The 12,435-nt window shown below is 52.4% G+C and overlaps 1 protein-coding gene across 1 annotated transcript; it reads right to left on the reverse strand.

The window, feature by feature from the left end:
- Positions 1-1,342: 1,342 nt before the first annotated feature.
- On the reverse strand, positions 1,343-11,465 carry Slc30a2 (solute carrier family 30 member 2). The gene is made up of 8 exons (XM_012948602.2): positions 11,390-11,465; positions 10,564-10,772; positions 8,641-8,787; positions 6,660-6,813; positions 5,801-5,996; positions 4,873-4,978; positions 3,299-3,433; positions 1,343-2,726 (listed from the first exon to the last, which is right to left on the reverse strand). Exons 1-8 carry the CDS (start codon positions 11,428-11,430, stop codon positions 2,581-2,583), a joined length of 1,134 nt encoding a protein of 377 aa, XP_012804056.1. The 5' UTR covers positions 11,431-11,465; the 3' UTR covers positions 1,343-2,580.
- Between the last annotated feature and the right edge of the window lie 970 nt (positions 11,466-12,435).

Below are 12,435 nucleotides of genomic sequence, written 5' to 3' on the forward strand. Positions count from 1 at the left end.
TAGTGAATTCCAGGTCAGCCTGGGCTAGAGTGAGACCCTACCTCGAAAACACACCATGCAAAAATCAGTAAATTTAAAAATTAAATTAAACAGGCACCATAGTGCTGAGAAGTGACAGAGGAGTGTTCAGCACTGAAACATCTCTATCACACCTTCCAAATCTCAGGGTCCTTTGAGGAAGAGGTGGTGGGAAGAATGTAAGAGCTGAAGGAAGGGGAGGATTGCTTACAATGCCCTCTTCCAGATACAAACTGGCCTGGCTATCCATGACCTCACAGTGCCTGACCCTACCTACACAAGTCCATTGTAAGGGGAGGAAAAGATCATGACATCAAAATAAAAGAGACGAGTTGAGAGGGGGAGGAGACATGCTAGAGGGGGAAAGTAGAGAACAGGAGGAAATTTTCATGGTTTATTGTCTATAATTATGGAAGCTGTCAATAAAATCTTTTTTAAATATATTAAATATATTTTATTCATTTACTTGAGAGAGGGAAATAGGCAGAGTGAGAGAGAGAGAGGAAAGGAGGGAGGGGAAGAAGGAGGGAAGGGAGGGTGGGCATACCAGGGCTTCCAGCCACTGCAAACAAACTCCAGATGCACGTGCCACCTTGTGCATTTGGCTTATGTGGGTCCTTAACCACTAAGCCATCTCTCCAGCCCTAAAATCTTTTTTAAATGACTGACTTTTTTGTTTTGTTTTTGAGGTAGGGTCTTTCTCTAGCCCAGGCTATAACTCATTCTGTAACCCAGGCTGGAATCATTCTACCTCAGCCTCCTGAGTGCTGAGATTTTAGGGTTAGACACCATACACAGCATAAGACTATCTCCTGAGAGAGATTTAACAACTCTGATTCCAGGTTTCTGTGGCAGCTTGAGGGGTGGGCATTGATTACTCTGTAACGGTAGTGCACCATCACTTCAGGTCCACATTCATGATTTCACAGACCTTGAGGAACTAAACGACCCTGACCTAAGCCACAGGCAAACCTAGGGTAGGGCTGGAAAAGGTACCATGAGGTCTCTTTACAGATGGGGAGAGGAGCCACGGGGAGGCCCATTTTCCCAGCTATCGAGGAGGTTCAGGCACAATAGCAAGTTAAGAGGAAGCCAGTCTGAGCTACACACTAAGACCCTCCATCCTACAAAATAAAAACAAAAAGCCCAGGCACGGAATCCCAGCATTTCAAGACCCAAGCATGAGTCCATGATCATCCCTGGTTACATAACAAGTTCAAGGCCAGCCAGGGCTCTATGGCCCCGTTCCCTCCTACACACCAAAAACAAAGCAAGACAAAATTAAAAAAAAAAAAAAAAAAAGCCCAAAAGATCAGACTCTTCAAAAATTTAAAAGTTTGCCATTTATTTACAGAAAGCAAGTGACCAGCTCCTCCCACCCGAGACAGAGTGAGACACGTGGGGCACGGGGCACCTGAGAAGCCGGCCTATGACAGAGCCGTAGGCTGCAGAGCCCCCTGGCAGAGTCCAGGATGCTGATCAAAGCGGCAGTTCCACACAACGGACACTCAGTGCCTGGCAGGCTCCAGCTCAGTCTTCCCAGCCCTAAGTGAGTCCTCTGCACACAGACCCCAAGAAGCCGGGCGTCCCCTCCTCTCGGGCCCTGGGTTTGTCCTCCGCCTCTAGTTTCCAAGTTTAAGCCAGCCAGGCAACAAACCTGGCCCTGCCATCTCTTGGGACAGTATCAGGTCGGGAGCTGTAGAGGGCAGGACCCAACTGAAATCTGTCCTGACACCTGCGGCAAGGCTTCCGGGGGCTGGGAAAAGCAGTAGATGGAAAACAGCCAGGTTCTTCCTCGGGACAAAGCCTCCCTCTCTAGGAAAGTCACACGTGGCTACGGCAAAGTAACCAAGACAAGCTCCAGGTGCTGCTGGCTCCACAGCTCGGGGGGCGGGGAGGGGGGATCCTCGGATGTGTGCAGGGGTCCTGAGACTTCTCAGCCTGCGTAAATCATGTTACTTCTTTTTCAAGATAGTCTCACTCTAGACCAGGCTGACCTGGAACTCACTCTGTAGTCCCAGACTGGCCTCAAACTCACAGGGTCGTCTCACCTCTGCCTCCCGAGGGCTGGCGTTAAAGGCAAGCGCCACCACACTGGGCTCTGGAAATCATGTTACAATGACTGACGCCCGGGCTCGGTTCGGAGCTGTTGCAGGTTCATGAGGCCAAAGCCAGGAGGGATCAGTGGGAAATACAGATGGGCTCCAAGTCAGTGTCCACTTTATTGTCCCATGCTATGGTTCAGTACCTTTTTGGCTGTGGTGTTAGGATGACATTAGCTGAGGAACCAGCCGGAACACAGCACTGTGAGGGACTGACTCAGAGGCGAAATGGGGTCACACTGGGTTTTACATCTGTCCCATGTCCCCACCCCTAGGGCTGGCTGTGGGCAGACGGGAAGCAAAGGGCAGTCCCACTGCGGGAGTGGGCCAGTCTCCCCTGTGAACCTGGAGCAGGCTTCAGACACGGGGGGATGGGCAGAGTGCTGGCTGGGCCTATTGAACAATCAGCCCAGCCACCTGCAGGTCTTGGCTAAGCCTCAGTTGGTGCCTGGCCAGGCTGTCAGTCTGAGGGCCCTTGGCATGCCTGGCAGTCCTTCATGTCCTCCGAGTAGCTCTCCACCTGGATGGTCATGGTGTGGAAGTGGAACTTGCCCTGGAGGCGGCTGCTGGCCACCTTCAGCACAGCCTGGGCATCTGCATTCTGAGCTGGGGAGAGACACCCACAGGGGTTGCACCAGAGCTGCTAGCTCATGCCCACCGCAGAGGAGCACACTAATGAACACAGACATGAAGACACCTCAGCAGCCCACATGTACCAGGCTAGCCTATGAAAACCCCAGGCCTTGGAGGCTTGAATCTGCCTTCCACTAGTTCTCTGGAGAGCCTGGACAACCGACTTGAAGCCTCCAAGTCTTCCAGATAGACTGTGGGGATTCACAAGAGCATTTGAAAAAAAAAAGGGCTGGAGAGATGGTTTAGCAGTTAAGCTCTTGCTTGTGAAGCCTAAGGACCCTGGTTCAAGTCTCCATTCCCCAGGACCCACGTAAGCCAGATGCACTAGGGGGCGCACGTGTCTGGAGTTCGTTTACAGTGGCTGGAGGCCCTGGCGTGCCCATTCTCTTTCTCTCTCTCTCTCTCCCTCCCTCTCTCTGCTTCTTTCTCTCTGTCCGTCACTTTCAAATAAGTAAATTAATTAAATTTTAAAAGATGCTCAGCACGGGGCCAGAGCTCAGCAACTCCCTAACCCTTCAGCTGCCTCTCCCTCCACCTTCACTTACCAATAGCGATGTGTACAGACAGAACAGGCTGGTCCACTGTCAGTGCCCAGATATGCAGACTGTGCAAGGCCACCACCCCGTCCACGGACAGTAGCAGGTTGCGCACTGACGTGAAATCCACGCCCTTGGGCGTCCCTGAAAGAAGCAGGTACAATGCTAAAGGACACTGCTCCCTAAACGCCCCCTCTCATGAACCCTCTTGGACCCTCAACTCTGTCCTATCACCCCACGGGCTTTTTCTCTTCACACACACCATGTCTGAAGTGATCTAATGTATTTGCTTCTCCTCTAGGATGGAAACTCCATGAAGAGTCTCTTGCCTCTTTGTTCGGCTTTTGGTTTTTTGAGGTAGGATCTCACTCTAGCCCAGGCTGACCTCGAACTCATGGTGATCCTCCTACCTCTGCCTCGCGAGTGCTGGGATTAAAGGCATGTGCCACCATGCCCAGCTTTGTTTGTTTGTTTTTGAGGCAGGGTCTAACTTGAGTCCAGACAAACCTGAAATGATGTAGTCCAGGCTGGCCTCAAACTCACTTTCCGCCTCAGTCTCCCAAGTACTGGGATTATAGGTGTGAGCCCAGCATCAGTAGCCCTGTATCATGTTCACATTTTGTTATCTATTTATTGTTGGGTGTGTCAGAGCGAGGAGGCACACAGAGCAAGGCCTCTTGTCACTGCACAGGAATGCCAGACACTTGAGCCACTTTTTATGACTGGCTGGGAAATCGATAGGCTTTGCTAACCAAGAGCCTTTAACCATTGAGACATCTTCCTACTCTAGTTTTGTTGCTGTTTTTCCCAGCTGACATGAAACTTACTCTGTAGTCCCAGGCTGGCCTCAAACTCACAAAGATCCTCCTACCTCTGCCTCCCCAGCCACCTACATAAAGATGGGCAGGTGTTTATTTGCAGCAATAAGACTCTGGTGCCCATACATTACACTAATTACACACACTCATGTGCAAAAAAAAAAAAAAAAATTAGAAAAAAAAAAACTCTCAATAATTAAGAAAGCCTCATCCCTGGCCACCTGTCCCCTCCTGAGGCTGGCCTCTATGGCAAGGGGTCACCTAGAGCCTGAGGGAGGGCCTGGGTAAGGTGGAACTAGAAATCCAGCTGCTACCAAGGCCGCCCAGAAGACATGTGACCAGTCAGGGAAGACACACCCTAGCGGAGGAGGAGGTACCCTTGGGGCTTCCTGGGACATTTCCTGGAACAGGCTAACCCCAAGACCCAGCTCTAGACCCAGAGCCCAGGGGGAGGGGGTGTAGAATAGAGTTGGGGGCCTAGCCTGGTGCTGGCAGTACTTGGCTATAGGTCAGAGCTTTTATTCCAACAAAATGACTGACTAAGTGGGGCACAGTGGTACCCACCTATAAGCCCAGCACTTCGGAGGTGAAGACTGGAGGATCAGGAGTTCAAGGCCAGCCTCAGCCTCTGCTGGTCTCCAGACTCTGGTTCCCACCACTATACTATGATTCCCCTCTCACACTCAGACACGTATGCACGCATGCACCCTCATCTGACTCAAGTTTGAAAGCCAAGAGCAGAAAGAAAGCCCCAAAGCCCATTACCTTCCATGAGCACCAGAATCACATCTCTCAAGATGGTTAAGGTGGTCCCCAGGACCAGGATGGAGAAAAGGAAGGTACAGATGGGGTCCACATACTTGTACTCCGGCTACAGGAAAACAGAATGCTTACTCGCTATTGCCCAGCCACCACCTTGCTTCCCCTCTTCCCTCCCACCAGCACAGCATCAGGGATGGGGGCTCTTTCTGCAGGGTGGGCACTGGCCTCACCCTGGCCCTACCTCCCAGGTTTCTCTCTATCCCCACCCAGAAGAGCAGATGACAGACTGCAGCTTAGAATGAGGCCCAGGCTGGGATGTGGGTGGAGCTTAAAGAAACCTTAACAGTCGAGATTGAATCTAGTTCCACAATTTACCAGAAGTGTGACACCAGCAAGTAACAGAGCCTTTCTGGGCTGCATGAAACACTACTGCCTACCCTCCAGGGTAGGGAAGATGAGAGGTGTTTGTTTTAAGGCAGGGTCTCCCTGAAGCTCAGGTTAGCCCTGGGACTCACAGGCCTCAAACTCACGGATTCTCTTACCTCAGTCTACGTGCTGGGATTAAAGGCCCTTCCTTTCTTTTCAAAACCCACTGATCTATCTAAAGTACTGGCACTGCTTTCTCAGGTAGCCCCTGAGCCCCTCTGCAGGGGTGCTCATCTCGTGGGCTTTTCCCTCATCTTAGCCCATACTCCCTACATTGACCCTGATGTTAGTGTCTCAAGTTGTGGAGGGGTAAGAACTGTCCTATCTTTCCTGTGTTTCTATTGTCTTACCTCTGCCTCCACAGTACTGGGATTAAGGGCATGCCAAGCTTAGCCTCGGTGCCAATTCTTAGTGGCATTCCCTCTCCCCACGCTCCCGTCCAGAGAAGGGAAAGGCCTTGTACACAGGAGTCCAAGGTGCTGCCCCAGGTGTCCCCAGTACGGACCTTGAAGTATAAAATAAAGGCTGCCACCAGGACACCCACGCTCTGCAGAAGGTCCCCAATCACATGGATGAAGGCAGCTCGGACATTGGGGTTCTCCTGCTGTTGGTTGCTGTCGTCTTGGCTATGCACTTCACCGTGGCTAGGCCCATGACCGTGACTGTGCCCATGTCCAGACTGATGAAGGGTCAACCCCATTCTATGGAAGCAGAGACAAAAGCTCAGAGACACTCATTGGAATGGATAGCTGTAGAGGCTTCAAATGGGCCAAGCAGGGGCCACCCATTAAGGCTGGCCTCCCTATGGGCAAAATTCTCAAGTTCCCCACACTGTGACCTTTTGGCCCAAGCAAGAAGTACAGCCCATGGGGTCTTGATTCACAAACACAGGGGAAAGGACTCAGCTCTAATGTTCTAAAATTAAATCTCAGAGCAAGACAAAGAAGAAGTCATCTGGTTTACCTCATCATTTCACAGATGGGGAAACTGAGGCCAGTGAGCAAGGGAGAGGAGGGCCAAATGAGACATCCATGCATGCTCTACCCCTCCCTTCCTCCACTGAGATCAGTTTCAGCCACATCAGCTTAACTTGGGCTTTGCCACTGCACCCAGCAGACCCCCTTCCCCACTGCTGGGATGGCTTCAGAGTGGAGTAGAGATCCGTAACTCTCCCACGTCCTCAGCCGAGGCCTAAGGCAGGACCGAGGTGTCCCAGGTGCCAGAGCTCAAACCAGGAGGGACATTCTGTCCCCATGGGCTCTGCTGCATTGTGGCACACGCTACTTCCACTGAGAGCAGGTAAGGGTTTGCGGGTGAGGGGACGGTGGAGGGGGTTACACACAGCGACTGGGACCCACACTCACAAGATGTTCACAGCCACAGCACAGCCTGACGTGATCAGCATGGTGCTCCCTTCGATCTCATAGTCCCCAGAGATCAGGCGTTGCACAGCCAGGTACACCAACACGCCGGTCACCACCCAGATGGACAGCACAGACAGCAGGGCTCCTAGGATCTCTGGGAAAGAAGCCCGGCAGCAAGCTGAACATGGGGCCCTCCTCCTCCTCCACTGCACGCACAGTCGGGTCCTGGGACCCTTTGGGGAAGGTGTGGGGAGCTGGCAGGGTGTGCCTTACTCTACCATTCATATCTGAGAATGTCAGAGCTAGAAAGAATCTTTCAGAAAATGGAGAGATGGCTTAGTGCTTAAGGCGTTTGCCTGCAAAGCCAAAGGACCCAGGTTCAATTCCCCAGTACCCACTAAAGCTAGATGCACAAGGTGGCGCATTTGTCTGGAGTTCATTTGCAGTGGCTAGAGGCTCTGGCGCACCCATTCTCTCTCTATATATATCTGCCTCTCTCTCTCATAAATAATTAATTAATTGTAAAAATATAATCAAAGCTGGGTATGGTAGTGCACACCTTTAACCCTAGCACTTGGGAGGCAGAGATAAGAGGATCACCATGAGTTTGAGGCCACCCTGAGATAACATAGTGAATTCCAGGTCAGCCTGGACTAGAGTGAAACTCTACCTCATAAAACAAAACAAACAACAAACAAAAAGAATCTTTTGGAGAGACGGCTTAGAGGTTAAGGCACTTGCCTGAGAAGCCCAAGGACCCATGTTCGACTCTCCAGATCCCATGCAAGCCAGACACACAAGGTGATGCAGGATCACACATACACACAAGGTGGCTCATGTGTCTGGAGTTCGATTGGCTGGAGGCCTGGGCACTCCCAATTCTCTCTCTCTTAAAAAAAAAATAATAATAATATAGCTTTGGGTTAGGAAGATAGTTCACTGATAAAGGTGTTTGCTTCCAAAGCCTAACGGCCTATGGGCAGTGCTAAGGCCACTATCATTTGTTCCTGAAATTCATGAGCCACTACATTCTGAGGTATGTGGACTTTGCTTCTCTGTAGACTAGGATCTTTCCAAAGAGTGGGGCTGCTGCTCTGGGAGACCCTAGAGGACCAAGGCCAAGGTTGACATCCTCTTCCCAGGCAGATACAGGGAGGGAGAGTGGGTAAGCCAGGGCCTCTAGCCTCTGGCTTTATGTGGGTACTGGGGAATCAAACCTGGGTCCCTTGGCTTTGCTGACAAGTGCCTTAACCACTAAACCATCTCTCCAGTCCTATTTTAATTTTTATTTGGGAGAGAGGCAGATAGAGAAACAGAGAATGGGAGTGCCAGGGCCTTCAGCCACCACAAACAAACTTCAGATGTATGCGCCACCTTGTGTACCTGGCTTACATGGATCCTGGGGAATCGAACCTGGGTCCTTTGGCTTTTGCTAAGCCATCTCTCCAGCACACAAGCCACCTTCTTGGTCTCACTCAGGGATCCTTTAAGAACCCCTGTCTTAACTGTGTGTTTACTCTCAACAATCAGGAAGCTGATAGGAGAACGGCATCAAGTTTAAAGCCAGCCTGGGCTGCAGAGTGAGTCAGAGGCCGTCTTGGGCTACATGACAAGACCTATCAAATAAACAAAAACAAAGCTGGGCATAGTGGAGCCCACTTTAGCCCCGGCACTCAAGAGGCAGAGGTAGGAGGATCGCTGTGAAGACTGTGGACAGCTAGGGACTTAAATGAATTCCAGGTCGGCTTAGGGTAGATTGAAACCCTACTTCAGGGAAAAATAAAACAATAAGATGGGCATGGTGGTGCATGCCTATAATCTCAGCCATCAGAAGGTGGAGGCAGGAGGATCAGGAGTTCAAGGCCAATTTCAACAACACAGAGTAGTTCAAGGCTAGCCCTCAAGACCCCAAAGCAAAACACAGCCCCGTTTGACCCACCCTCTGTCTCAACCCCATTTCCACCCCACCCAGTCTCCTCACCAGCTCTCTGCCAGCCGAAGTTCATGGTCTTGGTGGCTGGCCGGGAGGACACCCAGATGGAGAAGAGGCTGATGAGCATGCTGGCGAAGTCGGTGAGCAGATGGGCTGCATCAGTCATGATGGCCAAGCTGTGTGCCAGGTACCCACCTGCAAGGGTACAGCCAGGAGAGTGAAGGACCCCCAAAAGCTAACCCTACCAACTATTACCAACTATTAAAACAGGGAGAACTAGAGGTTCCGAAAGAAGACACATGAGGTTTAAGATCTCCGTGCCCCTCATGTGCACAGAAACAGTGGCTCCCACCCTAAGCTTCGCCTTCCACTGCAAATGGGTACTGAGGATGTAGCTCAGTTGGGAAAGTGCTTGCCTAGCAAGTACAAAGCCCTGAATTCAGTTTCTAGCACTGCATACAATAGGCATGATGGTGCCTAGAGGCACAGGTAGGAGAATTATAACCAAGTTCAAGGTCAATCTGGTCTACCCAGTGAGTTCCAGCCAGGGATATATAGTGAGACTGTATCAAAAAGGAGCCAGGTGTGGTGGTGCAATGAACGCCTTTAATCCCAGCACTCAGGAGGCAGAGATAGGAGGATTGCTGTGAGTGCGAGGTCACTCTGAGACTACACAGTTAATTGCAGGTTCACCTGGGCTAGAGCAAAACCCTACCTTGGATGAATGGAAAGAAGAAAAGAAAAGAAAGCCAGGCGTAGTGGTGCACACCTTTAATCCCAGCACTCAGGAGGCAGAGGTAGGAGGATTGCCATGAGTTTGAGGCTAGCCTGGGACTACAGAATGAGATCCAGGCTAGCCTGAGCTAGAATGAGACCTTGCCTTGAAAAAACTAAGAAAGAGCCTTTAATTAAATAATTAAATTAAATTAATAATTACAGTGCCTTTAATCCCAGCACTCGGGAGGCAGAGGTAGGAGGATTACCAGGAGTTCGAGGCCATCCTGAGACTACATAGTTAATTCCAGGTCAGCCTGGACCAGAGTGAGACCCTACCTTGAAAAGCCAAGGAAAAAAAAAAAAGGAAAGAGACAAAGAATGAAAGAAAAAAAAGAAAATCTACTTAGGGGGTGGTTAATACAAAAAACAACTTTCAAATACAAAAAGCCTGGTGTGATAGCGCACATTTATAATCTGAGCATCTGGGAGGCTGAAGTAAGAGGATCACTGTGAGTTCTAGACTAACCTGGGTTACAGAGTGAGTTCCGGGTCAGCCTAGGCTGCCTCAAAAAAAGGTTTCATTAGCCAGGCATGGTGGCACAGGCCTTTAATCCCAGCACTCAGGAGGCTGAGGTGGGAAAGGATCACTGAGTTCGAGGCCAGCCTGAGACCACATAGTGAATTACAGGTCAGCCTGGGCCCTACCTTAGGAAAAAAAAAAAACATTCAAATAAGTAGGGACTCAGTAAATGTTCTTACAAGCCTTCAGGCCTGTAAGAACTATGTGTGTAACCTTTGGCAAGGACTCAACCTGAACATGCCTCAATTTCATCATCTAAAATAAGGAGAGCCCGGTGTAGTGGCCCATGCCTTTAATCCCAGCCAGGTAGGAGGATCGCTGTGAGTTCAAGGCCAGCCAGAGACAGTTTATTCTAGGTCAAGCGAGGTGTGGTGTCATATGCCTTTAATCCTATCACTTGGGAGGCAGAGGTAGATCATTGAGGTTGAGGCCAGCCTGAGACTACATAGTGAGTTCCAGGTCTGCCTGGACTACAACGAGACCCTACCTTGTAAAACAAAACAAAACAAAACAAAACAAAAAATTCCTTGCGCGGTGATGCACACGGTGATCTCCAGCAACAAAGTAATGTGTACAGAGAAGGCTTACGTTAGTGAATGTTCAATATTAACATTACAGGAACATTCAGACTATCCTTGTACCACTTTCATTTAATTTAGCAAACAAGTTCTTACCAACTATTTCCCCGATCATGAACACCAAACAGATGGCAGAGGCCACATAGAGCTGACGCCGGGCCCGCTGCTTCTTGGGATCAAGTTGACTGTCAGGATCCTTCTGGGCATGGCAGTAATGGTTGCTCTGGGCAGCTAGCTCCACAACCTGTACCTCCGTGCGAGGGATCCAGCCAGCCTGATTCTGCCACAGCGATCCGAAGAATGACCTGACCAGAGAGGAAAGGAGTGGAAATACTCAGCTGGGAGGTGGGAGCTAGGGGGTCTGCTGACTCCTGTCCCATCTCGGTGGGGGCCTTGCTGATCCCAAGCGTCCAGGTAAAAATACGGGAGTCAATATAACTCCCTCCCCGGCTGTGGATCCTGGGAGGAATGCTTCTTGGGACTTCGCTCCGTAGAGTTCCCTCCTCCCTCGGTCCCTTCGAAGGAAGGCCTGGAGGGGAGACCTTGGGCGCCGGCCAAGGTGCAGAGGCTGCTCAGCGGAGCGCAGAGAAAGGCCGGAGCAGTGCGCACCTGGGGCCGCGGGGCCTCGCCACCGCGGGGCGGCCCGGGGTCAAAGTGCCGGCGTGGGGGCGGGGCTGCCAGCATCCGCCCGCGTCCCTCTCTCCGTCCCCACCCGTAGCAGAGACAGGTGATCCCCGGGGCCAGGAGGCCACGGTCCATTTCCTCTTTCCCTGGCCTCACCCCCAGCCCCACACTGGCGTGGTCCCAGTTCCAACCTGCCGCCAAAACTAACTACATCCAGGACCGCAAAATGGGGAGGCGCTCGGGATGCCGCCCAAATTTCCGCCTTTGAACCTCCACCCTTCCCGGGGTTCAGACTTACGGGGCTCCGGGCCCGATGTCCACCAAGTGCTGCTTTTCCATGGTCTCCACGCGGGCCGTGCGCCCCGCCGCCGCCGCCGCGTCCGGTGCGCCCTCGAAGTTGCTCTCGGGCCGCTCGGCGCAGCCGCCGGTCCCCGGATCCCCGCCGCCCGCCGCCGCCCGCTCTCGATCCCGCCCCGGCCCCGCGTGCCCCGCGCTCCCGCGTCTCGGCGCCCGCCGCTGCGCCCTCCGGCTTTATCCCCGGCCCCCGCCACTCCGTGCGAAGCGGCCCGCCGCGCGTCGTGTGCAAAAGCCCGCGGGGAGGGGGAGGGTGGCCGGCTGCAAAGGGCGTCACTGCCCCCAGCACCGGTTCGCGGAGCCCCGAGGAGCCGGAGTGCCGGAGACAAAAAAAAAAAAAAAAAAAAAAAGCCTAATAGCCCTTGTCAAGCACCTGGGCGCAGAGTCCCCAGGTAGGACTGTGTGACCGCTGCGCCCACTCTTTCCCCATGAGGAAGGGCAGCGTCCCACGGAAAAGTTATGGGACTTTGGTTTCTAGAAACGGGCTTGATTGCCCCTGAGGGCAGGGATGTGGCTTCTAGCCTCCGGACAGGAACTCCCGAGGCTGGTAGGGTTGTGGCTCCAGCCCAGATGGGAGACTGCCCCGGGCACTATCGGTTTCTTAGGAGAGACATTCCTAAGGGTGGCACCTGCTCTTCTCCTCTGGCTGTGGGACTTCAGAGTGGGGTTTGCCTCCTTCTGCGGGGCCCTGACCCTCTAAGCCCTGGGGGGAGTGGACGGACCCAACCTCGCCGTGGACGCGCGCACGCCTCCCGAGTTGTGCACGCTGATTAGAATCTGAGGACTGACACCCCCCGCGGCCAGGACTTTTCCAGGTCTGCGGACCCCAAGAAGCCCCTCCCTCAAGCGAACGCCTGGAAGATGCTGGCAGAAGATGCCAAGTGTGTCCAGTCGCCAGCTTGGTGTTCAACCCGCTTGGAGCCGTGTTCTGTCACACCAGTTTGTTGGGTTTTGAGACCAGTCGCCCTCAGAATAGCCTCTGACTGGGCT

The sequence above is a fragment of the Jaculus jaculus genome, chromosome 5 (genome assembly GCF_020740685.1).
Source record: "Jaculus jaculus isolate mJacJac1 chromosome 5, mJacJac1.mat.Y.cur, whole genome shotgun sequence".
NCBI classification, from domain to species: domain Eukaryota; kingdom Metazoa; phylum Chordata; class Mammalia; order Rodentia; family Dipodidae; genus Jaculus; species Jaculus jaculus.